The sequence below is a fragment of the Carcharhinus amblyrhynchos genome, chromosome 10 (genome assembly GCF_965287045.1).
Source record: "Carcharhinus amblyrhynchos chromosome 10, sCarAmb.v2.hapA, whole genome shotgun sequence".
Lineage (NCBI taxonomy): Eukaryota > Metazoa > Chordata > Chondrichthyes > Carcharhiniformes > Carcharhinidae > Carcharhinus > Carcharhinus amblyrhynchos.
In genome coordinates this window covers 88,194,503-88,216,039 of record NC_137333.1, presented here as the reverse complement: position 1 = coordinate 88,216,039, position 21,537 = coordinate 88,194,503, and the positions used below count along the sequence as shown (strand labels likewise).

Below are 21,537 nucleotides of genomic sequence, written 5' to 3'. Positions count from 1 at the left end.
AATGGCCAGGATTATTGGGAGTTAAATTATCTACTCTCACTTTTGTTCTCTCTACTTTCTTGTTTACTTTCCTTTCATTAGCTCTTCTGTTCTCTCTCTGTAGTCTTCAACACAAGAAGCTGCTCCTGAGGTTGTTTCTCTGGATATGGCATACTGTGCACCCTAGTCTCCTTTTGTCTTGTACTTTCTTGAAAACCATCTTGTCATTCCCCGATTCAACCTAAACAAAAACCTTGAATGTAAATTTTCACTGACTTTTTATTGTTCACATTCTCCCTTTCCAGTTCTTTTAGAGTCAGAAGGACTCGATGTTAACTCTGCATTCTTTCCTTACAGACATTCCCAGCCTTGCTCAGTTTTTCCAGCATTCAATGTTCTTATTTCAGATTCCAGCATCTGCAGTATTTTGCTTATTTGTGTCCCATCTTGTGTTTGGTTTAATTACAGATAGAATCATAGGATCTCAACAGTGCATAAGGCCAGTGAAGCTGCACTGACAGCAATCCCAGTCAGGCACTATCCACCTAACTCAACGTATTTACCCTGCTAATCCCCCTGACACTAAGCAATTTTGCAGGGCCAATATTCACAACCCACACATCTTTGGAGTGTGGGAGAAAACCAGAGCACCCGGAGGCAACCCCCACACATTTGGAGAATGTGTAAACTCCACACAAAGTGACCCGAGACTGGAATTGAACCTGGGTCCTTGGCGCTTTGAGGCAACAATGCTAACCACTGTGCCGCCATATCGCCCTTGGATTTTATCTATCACCAGCATTCCAACAGAGAGCTCCATGTAGCACATACATTGAAATCAATCATTTTTTCTGTAATTGTAGTATTTGTGTAATTACTACAGAACTCAATTCAAAACTGTTTCAAAAATTAATTTGGATGTAAAGTTAAAGTTTGTTTATTACATTAACACTGCAAAGAAGTTTCTGTGAAAATCCCCTAGTCGTCACACTCCGGAACCTGTTCAGGTACACTGAGGGAGAATTTAGCATGACTAAGGCATCTATCCAGCACGTCTTTTGGACTGTGGGAGGAAACCAGAGCACCTGGAGGAAACCCATGCTGACACAGGGAGGATGTGCAGATTCCACAAAGAGCCACCCAAACTGTGAATTGAACCCAGATCTCTAGCGCTATGAGGCAGCGGTGTTAACCACTGTGCCACCATGCCGCCTATGTAGAAGCTCATAACATTTATTTCAAACCCCGGACGCATTAAATATCAGACTTCAGATATTAAGAATTAAACAATTTAGTTACTGGTACTACTTTTTGGGCAGGGAGTGTTTATTAAATCATTAAAATCAACTTTGCCCCATGTCATTAGTGTCTCGAATAATGATGAAGCATTTAATGTTTGCATTTATGTATAACCATTTATATAATGGCCCCATAGGGTTTCACAAAAAGGTGCAAGGAAAACTGACCTCCTGGATGGACTGAAAATTTGTTTAAACTCAGATATTGTGACTTGGAATTTATTAATAGTAGGACAAGAGTCAGGTTAAGCAAGATGCACCAAAGTTCAGCCAAAGGGAGTATTCAGAACAGTAATAGTGGATGAGATTGTAGAGCTAATGGAAAGAGAGGTGCATTTTTTTTTTAACAACCTCGAGGCATTAAAAGACACTTTAAGCCAATTATGTATTTTTGAAGTGTGGTCGCTTTCCCTGTTGGAATTGTAGCAACAAATTTGTATGCAAGTCTTCTCAAACAGCAATGTGATAATGACCAATTCATCAATTTTTAGCTATTGAGGGATAAATATTGGCCTGGGCGCTAAATGGCAGGATTGATCTTGTCTGATCTCTTCGATACAGTTCCATGGAATCCTTTATATTCCTGAGAAAGGATGGGCAGGTCCTCAGTTTAACATCTAATCCAAAAGATAGTGCTTGCTGCATTGTAGATGCATTGTCTAGATTTGTGCTCAAAACCCTGATGTAGGATTTAAACTCTGCAACCTTCTGATGCACTGGCAAAACTGCTATCAACTGAGCCACAGCTAATAAACTGGGAAAAATTGAGTGATGAGGGGAATGCCTGACACACAGATTTAAAAAATTAGAGGATTGTACGCATATGTTACCCTCTCATTCAAAAGAGGGCATAAGAATTATCCAATATCTACATGCCAGTCAGTTCAACCTCAGTGGTGGAAAAGCTTTTATAAACAGTAATTCAAGGCGAAATTAATTGTCACTTGGAATATGGATTAAGTAAGGAAAACCTGCACAGACTTGTTATGAGCAAATTGTGTTTAATTGGATTGTGTTTTTAAAATATCTTTGTTCAAAGCTTTTATATTTACAAATAATGTAACAACCTCTGAGATTGGCACAGTACAGCAATCTATGTATACAGAAAAAAATGAGCAAATGTCTATAAAAATTATTGTTGTCAGCCCCTCCTTACATATGGGTAATGAAAGATGATCAGAAGAGTGGGGATCTTGGTAACAGGATAAAGCCATGAACATTGGTACTGTGGTGCATGCATTTCCCCTACAGGATAACAAGGACAGAGCTTTGCAATCTAAAGAATTTCTAATGGGGTAAATACAACCAATCGGGATCTAACGAGACATCTCAGAGCATCCAGGCAATAAAACAATATCCTGGGGAGAGAGGAGCAGCAGGAAACTCCCATCAATACAAAACATGATGTGACAGCATGCATTCACACACTGGAGCCAGTAGACCAAAGATTCTTACCAAAAGTGAAACTTGTAACACAACAGATCTCAATCTACGGCACTGCTCAGACTCAGCATCACGTAGAAATCCTGAGCTATTTTCCAGCAAGGAAACCCACCAACAAGTCAAAGAAAAACTGTCAAGACACCCATCAACTGGATATAAGAACATAAGAAATAGGAGCAGGAGTAGGCCATCTAGCCCTTCGAGCCTGCCCCGCCATTCAATAAGATCATGGCTGATCTGTCGTGGCTCAGTTCCACTTTCCCGCCCTCTCCCCATAACCCTTAATCCCTTCTCTTATCAAAAACCCATCAACCCGCTTCTTAAAAATATTTAGCGAGGCAGCCTCCACCACTTCAACAGGCAGAGAATTCCAGAGATTCACCACCCTTTGAGTGAAGAAGTTCCTCCTCAACTCCGTTCTAAACCGCCTCCCCTTTATCTTGAGGCTGTGCCCCCTAGTCCTACTGTCTTTTTTGAGCGGGAAGAGTCTCTCCACCTCTATCCTATCCATCCCATTCATCATCTTATACGTCTCAATGAGATCTCCCCTCATTCTTCTAAACTCTAACGAGTACAAGCCTAGTTTATTCAGCCTCTCCTCATAGCTCAATCCCCTCAACTCCGGTATCAGCCTAGTAAACCTCCTCGGGAAGAGATATAACTCTCCTCCTGACAAAATAGGGAAGCCCTCCTTGTTAAACCATAGAAAATTACAGCTCAGAAACGGGCCTTTTGGCCCTTCTTGTCTGTGCCGAAACATTTTTTTGCTTCGTCCCACTGACCTGCTCTTGGACCATATCCCTCCATACCCCTCTCATCCATGAACTCGTCCAAGTTTGTCTTAAATGTTAAAAGTGACCCTGCATTTACCACTTTATCCGGCAGCTCATTCCACACTCCCACCACTCTCTGCGTGAAGAACAGCAGCAGCAGCACGCACACACACACACAAGCCGCCCCCCCCCCCCCCCCCCCCCCCCCCGCGCGCGCGCGAAATATTCCCTTTAAACTTCTCTCCTTTCACCCTTAACCCATGCCCTCTGGTTTTTTCTCCTCTAGCCTCAGTGGAAAGCGCCTGCTTGCATTCACTCTATCTATCAAATCTTGTACACCTCTAACAAATCTCCCCTCATTCTTCTGCACTCCAGGGAATAAAGTCCTAACCTATTCAACCTGTAATTCAGCTTCTCAAGTCCTGGCAACATCCTTGTGAACCTCCTCTGCAGTCTTTCAACCTTATTTACATACTTCCTGTAACTAGGGTATCCTACTCCTTTCAGCCCTTCCTCCAACTGAAGAATAACTCCAATCCCCAGGGGAACCAAGTCACCAAAGGAGAACAGACCAGAAGCCCCCCGCAAAAGGAGGATATCTTGTTTGTGGCGGTGGGGGGGGTTGGTGAATTTGGTGCTTTAATGTTTTCAGTGGGGAAAAATGACACGTTCAGTATTTTGATCTTCACTTGAAGGCGGTTGTGACTCATTCACAGGAACGTTAACCAGGTAATCTGACAGAATGGAGGCAATCAAGAGAAGGGCAACAGCACATATATGGAAGCAGTTTCTATCCCTGGGGGGTTGGTGGTTTTGAATGGGAGTGAGAACCACAGGCACACTATCAGCCAACGTGGAAGCTAGCTGTTGGAGTATTGCACCTATTATAGGAATGTTATAGAAAGCACTGGTTTAAAATGTTACTAGGACCAAAATATTACAGTTGTGGAAAGAGATTAAAGGAGATTGGGCTTGTGTTTTTCTCTTCACTGGAGCTTGGACAGTTGAAGAATATTAGGTTAGAATTGGTTCAAAGATTGCCTTGCTGAACCGTAGAAGCAGTAATGAATTTAAGATCTTGCACAGTTTGAGGGAAGCTGAGAACAAAAAAATTTCTGTATAGTGTGTAGTTAGTCTGCAGTTCTCATTATAAATGGTTACTGTTAATAGTTAAACTAATGTAGAGTAAAAAAAATTGTTTTAACATGGAATTATTTACTTGGATAAATAGGAATAATAAACAATATGGAGAGCAAACAGAACTAGGAATAAACTGTGACTAAGGGGAAAAAATACCAGCACATTTTCTGTTCAGATAAGTGGCTATTTTTGTGTTCAACAGTGTCCATTTTCAGAAAAGACTATAGACAGCAATTGCTTTAATTGAGACTAGTCTGCTGCCCTCCATTTGTCCCCTCATTAGGAAGGTGGTTCTGTGGGTGCCATTAGCATTTAAAGTGTCTCCCAAAATGACCAGTTGTATAAATTTGGGCAGAGTGCTCAGTGAAGATGTTATCCAGCTGGATTTTGTGCTTACATAGGCCATATAGAATCTCTACAGTCCAATAGGAGACCATTTGGCCCATCGTGTCTGCACTGACCACAGTTTCACCCAGGCTCTATCCCTGTAATCCCACGTATTTATTCTGCTAATCCCCTGATGCTAAGGAGCAATTTAGCATGGTCAGTCAACCTAACCTGCACATCTTTGGGTTATGGGGAGAAACTGAAGCACCTGGAGGAAACCCACGCAGACTTGGGGAGAACATGCAAACTCCACACAGCCATCCAAGCTGGGAATTGAACACTCATCTGGCACTGAGGGCACCACTGTGCTGCCCTTGATCTTTTCAGCTGCATCAAAGTAGAATGGGAAATGAAATCAGTACATTTAAGACCTTCACTTGGTGTCAGCTAACTTAGCTTTGAACCCATTGGTGCTGCAATCTAAAAATAAGACATGGTAGAAACTATAAAGCCAATCACTCTGTATCTGTGAAGGAAAAAGACCAGTGAGGACTCGGCCTGGTTTCTGTCACTTGGATCCAAATAAGCTTTAAGTAAATGTCCAACAAAGGAAGCAAGTGTTTAAAATTAATATAGAATCCCTACAGTGCAGGAGGTGGCCATTGGGCTCATTGAATCTGCACTGACCATCTTATCCAGGGCCACTCCACGCCCTATTCCTGCAACCCCACAGATTTACCCTGCTAGTGTCCCTAACCTACCAATCTTTGGACACCTACTTGACAAGTTAGCATGGACAATCCACCTAGCCTGCACATCTTTGGACTCTGGGAGGAAACTGGAGCACCCGGAGGAAACCCATGCAGGCATGGGGAGAACCTGCAAACTCCAAGAGACAATCCCCAAGGCTGGAAATGAACCCAGGTGTCTGACACTGTGAGCCAGCAGTGCTAACCACTGTGCCACCAAGCCATAAACCAGCATAACTTCAAAAGCTACTTAATTTTCCCCGATTCTGTGTTCATTGCCACTAGAGATCTTTTTTTTTAGCATGCTTGGATCCTGACCATCACTGTCAAGAGCAGCATTTCTTGAATGTCACTAATTGCCTTAGTGATGGTGGATCACCGTCTCGAATGCTGTCATCTCTGTGGGGAAAGTGTTATTGTTGAACACTCGAAGCTTCTGTTCTAGGTCTATCATTGGTTTTTGAAGTATGACATACTCCAATATTGTCTAGGATTTTAGCTGATCACTGCTTTGTTTTTTAAGCAGGGGGCCTATTACACACAGCCCGTGTATGCAGCACAGCCTCATGTTATCCACCATACCACAGTGGTGCAACCCAATAGCATTCAACCTGCTATTTACCCAACTTCTGTCCCTGCTCCACGCACCAATGGGATGGCTATGGGAATGGTTGCTGGGACTACCATGGCGATGACAGCAGGTAAGGTGTACTTAATTAGCTGCTTTTGTAAATGTAAGCATCACTATAATGATCACTCTTTGATATATCACCCAAGATGCAAAATTTAGCCCATTCTCCTCTAAAAAGATATGAATCATGAGGATTTCCATTCCTCAAGATAGATTGCAGTACTTGGTTACCTGGCTGAGAATTGAACCTCTTTGAGATGGGTCTAATTAGAGATTGTAAAACTAATGGCATGAGAAAGACCTCTTTGACCCAAGCATACTCTTCCATTCTGTTGGACGGTCATAGACCAAAAATGTTAGCACATTCTATCAATGTAGATGCTGCCAGATCTGCTGAGTATTTCCAGCATTTTCTGTTTTTATTTCATATCTTGCATAATGTAATGGCTTCCAGTATATTTAATTTCCTAAGGGAGTTAACTATTCTAAAAGATATTTTTAAATCTGCTGGATTTCAGTCTAATCTGAATTATGTCAGCTAGTTTACTGCATCTATAATTCCTGTAGCAAAGAAGCTGTTACATTAGAGGTTTGTTTCTAAACTATCCATAGTAAATGAAACTCCAGGCAACCATCAAATAAGGCATTAAATTATTTATAAACAGCGAAACTAACTTTGCAGGACACAGCAATCCATGCTTCAATTGTGCACATAGTCCAGACTAGGTTTAAAGCTCCCACACTCCTGTAGGTTGCAAGCACTCCCATTTTTTTGGATGAGAAGCCATGTGGTCTCAGATTTGCCACACAATCATTCAAAGATCATTGAGCAGTAATCACAGAATGCTCACAGCACAGGACATGGTCCACTGAAGGAGCAATTTACCTAGTGTTACTCTCCTGCCTTTTTCCCCATGCTGTAACATTTTCCTCTTCACAGTTATCCAATTTATTTCTGAAAGCCTGAATTGACCCTTCATCCACCATATTCTTAGGCAGCACATTCTAGATCTTAACCACTTGCTACGTGAAAAGGCTTTTCCTCAAGTTGCCATTGCTTATATTGTCAATTGAATCTGTGTTCTCTGGTTCTTGAGTCTTCAACCGGTGGGAACAGTCTTTCCCTTTACACTGTCTAGACCCCCACATGATTTTGAATACTATCATATCTCCTTTCAACCTTCTCTTCACCTAAGAACACAATCCCAACATCTCCAATCTATCTACATAACTGAAGTTCCTCATCCCCAGAATCTTTTCTGCAATCTCTAGAATGCCTTTCATCTTACCTGAAACATGGCACCAAAATTGGATGCAATGCTTTAATTGAGGCCCATTCAGTGTTCTATACAAGTTTAACAACTATTTTTCCATGCCACCAATGAATATATTGGTGCCATTTCATGTTCTTGTCTGGACTTGGAAAAATTTATTCATTTTTGTTAACAATTTCCACCCCTTTCTCATGATCAATCTCTGACACTTCCCTTCCTTTCCTCTCTGGTGATAGTAGGCATGTAATAATTATTGGTGATCTGACTCCCATAGCTACCTCAACTGCAGCTCCTCACGCTCTGCTTCCTATAAGGACTCCATCCCATTCACCCAGTTTCTCCTCATCTGTTCTAATGATGCTGCCTTTGAAAACAGCATTTCTGACTCTTTCCTTAACTAAAGTTTCCTCCCTTGGTTGACAGTTCATTCAACCAAATCTGACCCATTTCCCACACCTCTGCCCTCACTCCCTCCTTCAGCTTCTGCATTCAAAGAATCATCCTCCACCAACTCCAGCATGATGCCCATGTGAAACACATCTTCCCTTTGCCCATTCCATAGGGACTGCTCCATCCGTGACAGCCTGGTCCACTCCTCCGTCACACCCAACTCCTCATTCCCTTCCCATAGTATCTTCCCTTGCAATCACAGAAGGGGTAACGCCTGCCCCCTTTAGCCTCTCTTTGCTTGCCATTCAATGCCCCAAATAAGAACATAAGAAATAGGAGCAGGAGTAGGCCATCTAGCCCCTCGAGCCTGCCCCGCCATTCAATAAGATCATGGCTGATCTGTCGTGTCTCAGTTCCACCTTCCCGCCCTCTCCCCATAACCCTTAATCCCCTTGCCTATCAAAAACCTATCAACCCGCGTCTTAAATATATTGAGCGAGGCAGCCTCCACCACTTCAACAGGCAGAGAATTCCAGAGATTCATCACCCTTTTGAGTGAAGAAGTGCCTCCTCAACTCCGTTCTAACACCCCCCCTTTTTTTTTATCTTGAGGCTGTGCCCTCTAGTCGTACTGTCCTTTCTGGGCGGGAAGAGCCTCTCCACCTCTATCCTATCCATCCCATTCATCATCTTATATGTCTCAATGAGATCTCCCCTCATTCTTCTAAACTCTAACGAGTACAAGCCTAGTTTTTTCAGCCTCTCCTCATTGTTCAACCCCCTCAACTCCGGTATCAGCCTAATAAACCTCCTCTGCACTCCCTCCAAGGCCAAAATATCCTTGCGTAAGTGCGGCGACCAAAACTGCACACAGTACTCCAGCTGTGGCCTTACCAGTGCCCTGTACAGTTGCAGCAAGACCTCCCTACTTTTATATTCAATCCCCCTCGCTATGAAGGCCAGCATCCCATTTGCCTTCCTGACCACCTGCTGCACCTTCAGGCTGGGTTTTTGCGACTCATGCACAAGGACCCCGAGGTCCCTCTGTACCGTCGCATGCTGCAGTTTTTCACCATGTAAGTAATAGTCCTTCCTACCATTCTTCCTACCAAAGTGGACAACTTCACACTTGCCAACATTAAATTCCATTTGCCAGTTCCTGGCCCATTCGCCCAACCTATCTAGATCCTTCTGCAGACTTTCCACACCTTCCGCACAATTTTGCTGTTCCACCAAGATTGGTGTCATCAGCAAATTTCGACACCATACACTCGGTTCCCTTCTCCAGATCATCTATATAAATGGTAAATAGCTGAGGCCCCAGCACCGACCCCTGGGGCACTCCACTAGTCACCAACCGCCAATCCGAATAGCACCCATTGACCCCCACTCTCTGCCTCCTATTTGACAGCCAATCCCCTATCCACGCTAAATACTTTCAGTTAAAGCAACATTTGACTTACACCTGCATCAATTTCAACTGCTGTATTTGCTGCTCCCACTATGGTCTCTTCTACATTAGGGAGATTAAATGTAGAGTGGGTGACTGCTTTATGGATCACCTTGGTTTAGTCTGCAAGCATAACCCTAAATTTCCTGTTGCTTGCGATTTTAGCTCAGCATTTTGCTCTCATGCTCATGTTCATCCTTGACCTGCTGCCATGTTCCAGTGAAGCCCAACGCAAGCTAGAGGAGCAGCAACTCTTCTTCCAATTTGGCACATTACAACCCTCAGGCCTTAGCACTATCAAAAACTTTAGACCGTGACCTTTCTGCTTCACCTTGATCTCCATTATTAGTTTAAAAAAAAATTTCCCAACACAAACCCCCACCCCACTGTCCCCCAACAGGCCATCTGTCACTTGTTCTAAGCTTTGTTTTCACTGAGCACTGACCTTGGTTCTCCCATTAACACATTCTGTTATTTTACCTTTATGCAACCATCAGCACCTTCCATAGTCCTTCACATTCATTAATACTTCCTCTGCCTTGTGCCCTATGCTGCTTTGTTGCAATCTCTCCTAGCTCCTATCTATCATTGACCACCTTTTTGCTCCATCCCCTCTTAAACAGTATATAATCCATCAAATTTCTCCCTCTTTATCTCTGAAGAAGTCATATGGATTTGAATCATTAACTGTTTCTTTCTTTCCATATGCTGCCAGACCTGCTGAGCTTTCCGGCATTTTCTGTTTTTATTTCAAATTTCCAGCATCCGCAGTATTTTTATTTAACGTGACTTCCTTGCTCATGTTTTCTAGGTACCTACAATGCCATATGCTTCATTAATCACACACAAACTGTGCTGCCACCTTCAGTGATGTGTACACATTTACACCTGGGTTCCTGTGCTCCCGCACATCATTTATTGTCCTGCTGCATTCTTCCTACCAAAATTAATTGCTTCACACTTCTCTACATTAATTTTCATAATCATCCATGTGTCTTCAAACTACCTCGTACACCAGGGACTAAGTAAAGTGTGGAGTTTGCCCTTTCTTCCCATGTCTGAGTTTCTTCCTGATGTTCCGCTTTCTTCCCACTGTCCAAAGATGTGAGTCAGGTTGATTTGGCATGCTAAATTACCCCTTTAGCGTCAGGAGGATTAGCAGGCAAAAATGTGGGGCTAAGGGGATTTTCGGTGCAGGCTCAATGGGCTGAATGACTGTAGGAATTCTATATCAGAAAGAATAAGAATCTGAACACTGACACCTGGGGGACTCCTTTATAAACCCCTCCAATCTTAAAAAAAACTTCTCTACTATTTCCTGTTGGTCAACTATTTTATATCTGTGCCATTACTGTGCCTTTTAATTGAGTTCTAACTTCGACTTGAAGACCATGTGCAGCATATCAACTGCATTACCCTTATTACTCTTACCTCATCAACAAGTTGGTTAAACACAATTTGCCCTTAAATCCATGCTCACTTTCTATAACCCACATTTGTCAAATAATGCTTAATTTTGGCCCAAATTATTGCCAGAAGCTGTAGTTGCATGCTTTTACACCTTGTTCAGAAAATGGTGTATTGTTTGCAGTTCTGCAGTATCCTGGCATCACCCTCAAGTCTGACAAGAATAGGAAAATTATGGCCAGTGCCTCCTGTAATTTCCGCTCTCAAGTCCCTCTGTATCCTTGGATGCATCTCATTTGCCCCTTCTCCATTGTTAACTTCTCTAAGTACAAACAGCCTTTCCAATACCTTGATTAACTTTAAAACCCTCAAGTGTGTGAACTGCCTCCCATCTCACCATGATCTGGGCAGTATCTACTTTGGTAAAGACAGACGTAAAGTATTAACTTAATTCCTCAGCCAAGCCTCCTGCCTCCAGTTGAATCCCTTTTTGGTCCCTATTCAGCCCCATTCCTTCATCTTTTAGTTTTCTGTAGAAAATATTTGGATTTTCTTCTGTTACCTGTAATCTTGATGAATTATCTTGTTCATATGCTGTGTCTAAGCTTGCACATGAATGGCCAATCGCTTGCTTGAGATACCACCAGTTATTCGTTGTAATGATTTGACATTGTGTTCTTAAACCCCAAGCATTACAGCGTCATTGCTGATCAGCAAATCAGCTAGTGAAAGAAAAAAGAATGGCTCGCATTTAAATGCAGTTTCATCATACCTCTCAAGTATCCCAAATTGCTTTATTTGCAATTCATTGCTTTGAAATGAATTGCACAGTGGCTATTACAGTGAAGCCAGCTTTGGAGATGACTCTTCTCACTCGGACAAGAGTGCAACCAAAGCAAGGTAACCAAGACCTAAGAGGAATGCGGTGGCAACTTAGCACAGTAGTAGGAACTTTAACTTTTGCAATAGGTGGCATGTTGAATTCCTTTGCTACTTACATTTTGTTCAGTACATTGTGGCAAAAGAATACCAACATGGCGCACAAATGGGAGGGCTAAGAACTTGAGTCTAAAAATGGTAAGTATGATGCATTAAAAAGCCTATTCCTTTCTAGTCGTAGAATAGGCATAGAATCCCTACAGTGCAGAGGAGATTATTCGGACCATCGAGTCGGTCTGCATGGACAACAATCCCACCCAGACCCTATTCCCATAACCCCACATATTTACCCCGCTAGTCTTCCTGACACAAGGCACTTTATCATGGCTAATGAACCTAACTCTCACATCTTTGGACTGTGCGAGGAAACCGAAGCAACTGGAGGAAACCCACGCAGACACAGGGAGAATGTGCAAATTCCACGCAGTCACTTGAGGCCGGAATTGAACCTGGGTACCTGCCGCTGAGGCAACTGTGCCATCATGCTGCCCTCTTAATCACTCATCTACATTTTAAAAAAAATCTGAGCAAGTTTGAAAGCCATTAGAATAAATGCTCAAGGGAAATCAGTTGAAACTTGACTCGATCTGTGAAAATTACTTCCCATGTGATTTAAAATTTGAAATAAGAATTGTCGAATATCCTTATTACCCGCTGTGCCAATTCCATTGTGTGCGTCTTAATGTAGTGCAGCATATTTATTACAAGGTTCATAGAATATTTTTTCTGTCTGAAAGAGTTGAGACAAGTTTCTGTACTAGACTGAAGTTTTGCTTTCCTCTGCCTCAAAAGGGACTCTGCTGACCACGCCACAACACACCCAACTAGGACCACATCCAGTTTCTGTGCCAACGTACAGGACTCAAGGAACACCTGCGTATAGCTATGTACCTCCACATTGGTAAATTCACAACCAATTCATGTAAGTTAACATGCAATATTAGTAAAGATTTGGTGTGTATATGTAAACTAATGTTTATGATGACTTGCCTTGATTGGTTCCAAAATGTAATTTGTAAGACTTTTTATCATGTTAACAATCTCTCAACACTTGGCTTCAGGTTTAAATGTAGGATCTTCAGCTACTCATCGTACTTCACGCAATTACCTGAGAATATAAAAGAACAACTTCTGCCATCCCAATATTTTTGTTGAAGCGTCACGTGCATTGTTTCTCTTTCATGTAATCAGTATAAAATCCGGAAAAGCAAAACTGTGCTTTCCAAGTGCTGAAAATTTTAAAATTTGCTTCAACGTTTGGGAATAAGAAAAATTAGTTGGGCTAATCGCAATGTCTAAATTGTCTTTTTTTAAAGGCTTTGCCTGTGTGAACAATGTGTACAGGTTATCCACTCATTTGATATAATGTTGGAAATTTCTATTTACAAATAAACTCCCCTTTCCAATGAGAACATAAGTTTACACAGGCTGCAACACCGAAATGGCCAAATGGGCAACAGTCCACCTTCCATGTGGGTAAATATTTCTAATCATAAAATTGATGGGAGTTTATTTCCTGTTTGGCTCGGAACTCGTTTCTTAAGTGTCCTATAAAAGAATACAATATGTTTTTTGTGGAGCAGTGCTATATACAGAGGAAGCATAACTATTGTTTTATGTATATCTCGATATTCTGCCCCTCTGCTGATGCGTAACATATTACTTGCGCTACTTTTTTTGCAGCTTAGTACTAGACTAGTTTAAATGATTTTCAACAACAGCATTCAAGTCCCTGCCTGATCTATACATCCTGTAACTCCATTAAATCCATGCACTGACTCCCTGCTCCCCTTAACATGTGCCTACGTTGAACTCCATTTGCTACCTAATGGAACAATTTACTAAAAGATTCAAATCTTAATCTGGATGCATTCTTTCTTCATTCTGTCTCCAACATAATTGCAAAATTGAATATCTATGCATGCACTTAGAAATGAGGAAAAGCTGCTTCCCAGTTTTAGCAAGCTGAGGTGAGTAATCTGAATATGCTGTCTTTATGATACTGCTGCTGATTCTTTGGTTCAAACCAGTTTTTTACCCTCTGAATTGCTAATCATGCTAAATGTAAAATCTTTATATATCTAATTAACTAACCAATATTTTATCCAGTAGACCAATGTTTCTCATTTACAATTTTAAAATAATATAAATATTGCCAATTTTCATTTGGGTCACCTTGTTGCACAACTGGCAAATCTGCACTATAACTGCAGCTGCATGATGGAAGCACAGTTGCACCCTCTATCACCTCCTTCATGACTGCCTGAGGCTGAAGCAGATACTTCACAGCTTTGGGGTTCTATTTGACCCTCAACTAAACCCTTATCCTCACCATCGTGGAAAATGTGTACAGTCACGTCATTAATATTGCCAGGCTCCACCTTGCCTTCACTTATCTGCTGTTGAAGCTTTCACCATACTTATGAGCACCTCCAGACAGGATTATTTGAATAGTGTCCTGGCTGGCCTTATTATCCACTTGGCAAAAAGAGTTTGTTCAGGGCTGTTTTGGTTTGGTTTCATTTATAAATATCTAAGTTTCTAGATTGAGACCTTCAGCTTAGAATTTAAGATCAGCCTTTTAACATTTATGTACAAAAATGCAAATAAAGCTTTACAAAATCATTGCTTATCATGTATATATTTTCAGTAGAGCCAAGTTAGTTGCACACAGATGGTTTGCCTCATATTCAAATTAAATTTTTCAGATGCGACATAGCATGATTTAAAGTTATGGTTCATTTTTATCTTTCTGCAGATCTGGAGTCAGACATTGTATGCAACTACTCAAGTCTTACGTTGGTGCTTGTGCATTGAAGCCACATGGCACCGAATCTGTTTGCAAGAACAAAGTGCAAAGGTCACTTTATGCATCATTTAGTGTTTTTTTGTAAAAGCTGCTTTTCTCCAAACTTCTGCCTCATTTAAGTTCTTTTCCATCATAGCTACTCAAAATTGTTACAGACCAATGTTTGGTATCACAAGCGAGGCTGTGGCCAAAGAGGCCTATTCAATGGTGAGAATACATGTCATTCTTTTAAAAATGCATGTTTCACCATTTCCATTACTGAGATCCTATAAGGAGATTTATATTGAGATTTAAATAAATGAGCCCAACCTGAATATGATGCATCATCTCCAAGAAAGGCAAATATGTTCTTTCAGTTTAAAGAGAACAATGGTTATGTCTCTTTAATCTGATCTGTTGGTGTTCTTGATCTTGCACATTCTGATCTTACATATTAACCATAAAATCTTAGACATTCAGTTTGGACATTAGCCTTGCTAGTTGCATTTAAAAGGCATTATCAAAGCACTCACCACTGAAACGGCCTTTAATTTTTTTTTATTTTTGACAGTAGAATTCAGGAAAGCTTTGAGGGTTTAAAGGGATAAAGAATTAATGGAGCACTCCATTCATTGCTATAGCGCAGTGAATTCTTCCGATGACTTAAGTCATTCAGCATCATTTGTTTGAGTTGGTTGGCCGGACACTTTGTTCAAGATAAAATGAGTGGTTGAGCACCATTTCTCCCTGCCCACCAATCCATTACAGCTATTTAATGAGCATTGTGTTCTTTAAGTTCTAAATACAGGTTGCACTGTATCAGAATTAGGAATTCTATGGCATTGGCTTTCTTTGTCAGGAATGTTACAAAATCTGGATTCATTCTACAAGATAAGTACATCTCCCTGAACCTGAAGTCCTGCGCATTATGATACTGTTGAGCTCCTTGGAATTATTTTGGATTTTATTATGCAGTATCCCTTATCAAATTAATCCAGTTGTCAGTTTGTTAAAGTCATCAGCTGACAGTATTGCAATTTTTTGAAAGAGGTGAAAGTATATCATTTAAATATTGTATAACTTTAAGCGAAGTGATAAGATTTCGAAAGTAAAGGCAGAATTTTCTTATCCTTGCCTTGATGAAAGGACCTGGGTAGAAGAATGCTGTGGCTCTAAAGCTCTTGAAGGTCTTAGTTGACAGGAATTTGTGGGACAATACCATCCAAGTAGAATGGGGACAGTTTGTTTAAAGTCATGAAAGTGAGGTGAATATTTGTGTCCAGCAAGTGAGTTCTTTCTGCCCTGTATGGTAAAGTTTTTGGAAATGAATGTATATGACTGGAGAGCACTGACAAGGATATGAGAGAAAGCAAATTGAGATTTAGGGAGCATATATTTTCCTTCAACTTAGAAAAGGCCACATATCAGAATTCTGTCAAAATACAGAAGCTAGGTTATGTTGCACAATACATATATAAAAATAATCTATGCTACTAAACAGGTACAAGACTTTATACATGAGTATATATATATATATGTAACACACCCATATTGTGTTTGTGGTTATAGCTTAATAGACTGATTCCTGAAAAAAAAACTGTATGAGACCTAGATTTTAAATAGAAATGTAATCAAATATATTAAACTCCGTCTGCTGATGCAGAAATTTTTATGTTCAGATCACATAATGGAAAGAGGGACTTAAGTGGTTAATTTCCAAAAATACTGGTGGGTGCATTATATGCACCCTCTAATCTCAGCCGAACAAATCTTAGTTGCATGGAGCAGCATTCTGCTAAATGTAACCTTGTTTAGTCAAGGTGGGAAAGAGGGTATATTCTGCAATATCAAATGCCTTTCCAATGCTGAAGTTTTAAGATGGTCACATGCAAATATAATTGTTCAGATTTGTGGGTCAGGAAAATGTGCTGCATTCTCAAAACTGAGATATGCCTCTTCAAAACAACATTGCTGCAAAGATGTGATTTTAAATCTTGGTGCTTCTATTTAGCAGTTTTTAAAACTAGTTTAAGGTATGCACTTGCATCAGATCCATTTACTTTATATGTAATTGTGACATTTTTGAATAACATTCCATTTGAAAACTTGAGCTCTCTAAAAGTTATATTGGCTTTTTAATCCAGGCTGTTTTTCCAGAACAAATATTTGGTCCACTGTTTAAAATTGCTGGATTGCCTGAATTTTAGGAATGGATCTCTTATGCCATAGATTTAATTAAATAGCTAATTTCTCAGTGAATTTTTTGACTAAGCGTTACTGAACCATTTACATGAGAAAATGCAACTCGGGCTGACTGGAGTGCATTGGTTTTCCATCACTATATTGTTAGAAATGTCACGGTTATTTAAATGTTGTCCTTATTAAAAGATTGAAGTACAAATTGGTGGAGAACTACTTCAATCCCAGCAAAATGGGGAGGGGGAAGTTATGGTTCCTAATTTAGACACTCTAGAACTGTTGAAAAACTGTCTAATTCAGATATAGAGATCACAAACATCAGGTATGCAGAAATTTTACATTATTACAGATTGATAAATAGAAACGTGACTGTCTTAAATTGAAAGTGGCGAGCTATAAAACTGAGAATTGGCAAGTATGGATTTTCAAATATTGTTTATTATTCAACCTAGAAACTAGAGGGAATATTACTGCATAATACCAATATTTCAGCAATTAGAGGAATGCAATTCTGAACAAAGCCACTAATGATGCAAGTGATTACCTTGAAGTTGTTTTCAGTGAAATTTTATTTCATCTCACTGAGAAATCATGATAACATCACAACCTTAAGATTTTGATATAACTGCACTTAAGATCAGCAGAGCATTTCGCAGAGCATTAGTAATAGGGCAAAAACTTCAGCATCAGGTTTGGTACAAAATACAGTGTGCAAAGAGGTAGCGGTATTGTAGTAATTGTCTTCAGGTTGAATCTCCCACTATTTTGTATGAATCGAACTGGCAAGTGGGAGCTATTTAGTGTGACATTAGCTGGTTTAGGTCCTTTTGACTCACCTGGTTTTAAGGGTCTGTGAAGTTGTAGTTCTTCAAAGAAGTTCTGTTTGTGTCTAGAATCACGAAGTAAAATCTCCCAGCTGATTGCAATTGTCTGAGTTCTGACTGCCCTTTATGTTGCTGATGTCTTTGTAAATGAAGTTGCTTCAATTAAACTGATCCATTAATTGGGGACAAATATTTCAGCCACATTTGATTAGGTCAGGTTCAGATTAACAACATTTACTACACTAAAAATGTAAAGAAAATGAATACACAAGGGAACACTTGCAAAACATTCTGATACAATTTGATATGTACCTGATGGAAATTTACCCTTTTATTGCTAGATAGTCTAATTGACTTTTGCCCTTTAGGTATGCATCACTAGATATTCAACTTTCCCAATTTTCTCCTGTTTGTAAATCTCTTATTTGATCTTTGTGTGTGAAGAGAAAGGTTCAATTTGGAACAAAATCAGAGTACAAAGCTTTCTTAACTTTCGCACTAATTTGTACTGAATGAATGATTTATCCCTGGTCAGAATAGCTGCTATGCTTGCACCTTCAGGAGTGCTGGTTTAAATTTAGGACAAAGTCAAGTGTTTTATTCTCCATCAAAACTACTTTTTTTAGCTGACCTGGTAGTGATTAATGCATTGACTGGATATTAGAATTCAAATGTTGTCTATTTCCCCAGCACTATTGATCTTGATGGTCAAAAAAATTCACATTTCTTCGTTTTTAAAAAAAAAATTGCTACTGTTGATATGCTTTATATGGGCATTTTTGAAATTAATTAAATCCAGTCTTTCGCACTTGCTATACATATAGCTGATTGATCTTGGGCAACATTATTGCTGATCACCGGAATACTTCACTCATATGTCAGATCAGTATTTTACCAGCAGCTGTCAAGATGTTTGTGCAAAGTCTGCAAGTTCTCTCCGTATCTGCGTGGGTTTCCTCTGGGTGCTCCAGTTTCCTCCCACAAGTCCAAAAGTGTGCTGGTTAGGTGCATTGGCAATGCTAAATTCTCCCTCAGTGTACCTGAACCGGTGCTGGAGTGTGGCAACTAAAGGATTTTCACTGTATCTTCACTGCAGTGTTAATGTAAGCCTAATAGCGATACAAACTTCTTTAAGGTATTTTGTTATCACCCACAGTTGAGCTGATCATCTCACCACAGACCACAAAGATTTTGCCTATTTTGATTTTTAAAATTCTGTGAACTCATTGCTATTTCCCCTGTAACTTAAATCAGGCAAATGTCATTTTCTTGAATACAAAAAACTTAGTTAGCTACCACTAATGTTTGTAAGGTAGCCACTATACCATAAAAGTTTATACTGATGCGTGCAGAGAAATATTGCAAACGTTATGTTTGGCCTGTCAGTGAAACAGTGACCGATCACCATAATTATTTTCAAGCTGTGGTAGGTGGTAGCAATGACGTTCTGGCTATAACTCCTTTATCACACCTTCATAATTTGTTCTTTAAAAATTTGGGTTTCCTTTGACTTGGCAAAACCAATAGATTATCTTATTTGTCTGTTAAGTCACAGTAACAAAAATGTATTGGAAGTGTTCCCAGCAGCTCTCCTGATGATCTGTTTTTATAGTACAGGTTTGCTATACAAATACATGATGTGCTGCATAGTACATTGACCTGAACCTGCACCAACGTTGCCATTCATGTATATTTACCTTTTTTGTTCCTGCTTACCAGCTTATGAGCTAAATCAGATTTCTAATTTTAACTTTTTGCCACATTTTTGAAAAGAAAAATCGTTGCCCAAATTTCAACATGTTTGCATTTTAATTGGACTGAGACTTTTCTTACTCAATAATCAAGCAAATTTTTAAAATTCACATTTCAAAATATTGCAGAATTAACATTGGAAACTTGCAGAATTAACATTGGAAACTTAATTTCAAATTGAACTGAGGTATTTATAGACTGTTCTTTTAATGTTGAATGGCTGATTGGATACTGCCAGATGACTAATATAGTTAAGATAAACTATATTATTCTTGACTGTTTAGCTCATAACCAGTGTGTAACTGTATGCAACAAGAGAAAGCATACCAATTAAAACAGGGCATCTGTTCAACATAATAACCAGGTTTACCAGTTCAGTTGATTATACAAGACCTTTTAACAGATTTTTTGTACATCTTTGCTAAATTAAAAAGTACTGTAATGCAAGACTTGAACAATGCATATTAACAGTTGTACTGGCCCAATTCAATGTCATAAGTACTTCAGAATATCAGACTTAAATAGGAGAGATTAAACGGTGTGTACGAGTGTTGCTCCTGTATTTTAAAGAAAGATAACCTAGGAAACCTTTGCAGTTCAGATATGTAATTTAAGCGCTTTTTACCATAAGTGTTATTTAAGTTGTTTAATGATTGATGTTTATTATTCTTAATAGAAAAAACTTTATGGTTTAACTGAAGTTGGATGCTTCTTTGAGCTACAGGGAGCATTTCAGAACACAAGTCTGTGGGCTTTCCTTTTACTGTATTTCAATTGCAGTTTTGGACTTCCTTATTTTGAATTCTATTGGAACACTAATAAAGCAAGAAGAGAATTATGGAAATGTCATTGTCTTCCAAGCGTAGTTCATAGAACGCAAGTGTTTTAATAACGCAGATTAGAAGTTACTTATGGAACCTGAAAGACCCACAGTTTACACTTGTGACTATGAAGTGTAATTCTGTTTTTTTATTTTGTTTTTTGGAAAAGATCAGTTAGTGATCTAAGTGACAGAATTAAGCCAAGAGTTTGTAATTGTATATTTACTGTAAGATGTAGAACATTCAATAACAATTAAAATGTTTACAAAAAAGACTTGGCAATTTTCTTTTGGTGTTTAATCACTTGGATAAAATGTCAGAAAATTAGATATAATTCAAAACTAAAGAAGATTTAAACTTTTGAGGGTTGTTGCATGAGTTTTTCTTGGAATCCTGACTTCAGTTTCAGATCTTGACAATGATTCAGAATTTTTCGAACAGTGAGAATGGAAATTGTGTGTGGAAAGCCTGTTGGAATGAATTGCTCACAACACTACAAAATATAATACGAAAACCAGGAAGCAAAGTCCATTAAAAAGAAACACCACTCAATTCTTTGTGCAAAAGAGCACAGGCATTCACTTCATGCCAGCAGCAAGCTAACATGATCGACTTGAATGTTACAGTATTTATTTTAATGCTTGCCTCTCAAAATTTGTCCAAATGAAACATGCAATACTTGATCTTACACGTGCTTTAAATTTGTTTGCCTGAGAGGACCAGATATTCTTTCTGCTTCAACGTACTTGAATCATAGAATGAAAGAAGAGAAGCGGACTATTCAGCATATTGTGCACTTTGCAGTACTTTGGAAGAGTTATCCAATTTATCTCTCCTGTTTTCCCAGAGCCCTGTAATCATGTATTCAGTTCTGTTTTGAATGTTACAATCCAGTTTATTTCCACCATCTTTTCAAAGAATGCATCCCAGATGGCAATCACTTGCTGTGCAAAAAAAAAACTTGCCTTGGGTAAATCACCTTAAATCAGCTTCATCTTGACCTTTCTGCCACTGGAAGTTGGTTATTTTCTCATGCAAAACAATTCATGACTTTGAACATCTCTATCTAATCTCCTGTTAACCTCTGCTCTGAAGCAAATAATCCCAGTTTCTTCACATAACTAAACACACTCATCCCTGGTACCTTTCTCAAAAATCTCTTCTGCATCCTGTCCAAGTCTTGCCCCCAAAGTGCAGTTCCTAGAATTGAAAGCAGTTCTCCAGCTGAGGCCTAACCAAGTGTTTTGTAAAAAATTATGATAACTCTGCACTCAGTTCCATTATTAAAGCCAGGGACCTCATGTGCTTTAACATCATAATTTGTTCTGCCACTTTCAAAGATTATTGTTTATC

At 39.5% G+C, this 21,537-nt stretch overlaps 1 protein-coding gene across 3 annotated transcripts in view; it reads left to right on the top strand.

Moving 5' to 3' along the window:
- The window catches only part of fam168a (family with sequence similarity 168 member A), a 92,787-nt gene extending 72,241 nt beyond the window's left edge, over positions 1 to 20,546 (top strand). The window contains exons 6-9 of one of the 3 annotated variants that reach the window (XR_013888064.1): positions 6,233 to 6,410; positions 12,593 to 12,722; positions 13,732 to 13,770; positions 14,559 to 20,546. Coding sequence is in view for 2 of the 3 variants with exons in the window: in XM_080197538.1 (XP_080053664.1) it covers positions 6,233 to 6,410; positions 12,593 to 12,705 (291 nt within the window). In the remaining variant the exon portion in view is untranslated. The remainder of the gene's footprint in view (positions 1 to 6,232; positions 6,411 to 12,592; positions 12,723 to 13,731; positions 13,771 to 14,558) is intronic. The other 2 variants (XM_080197539.1, XM_080197538.1) reach the window with 2 other exon arrangements.
- Positions 20,547 to 21,537: the final 991 nt, after the last annotated feature.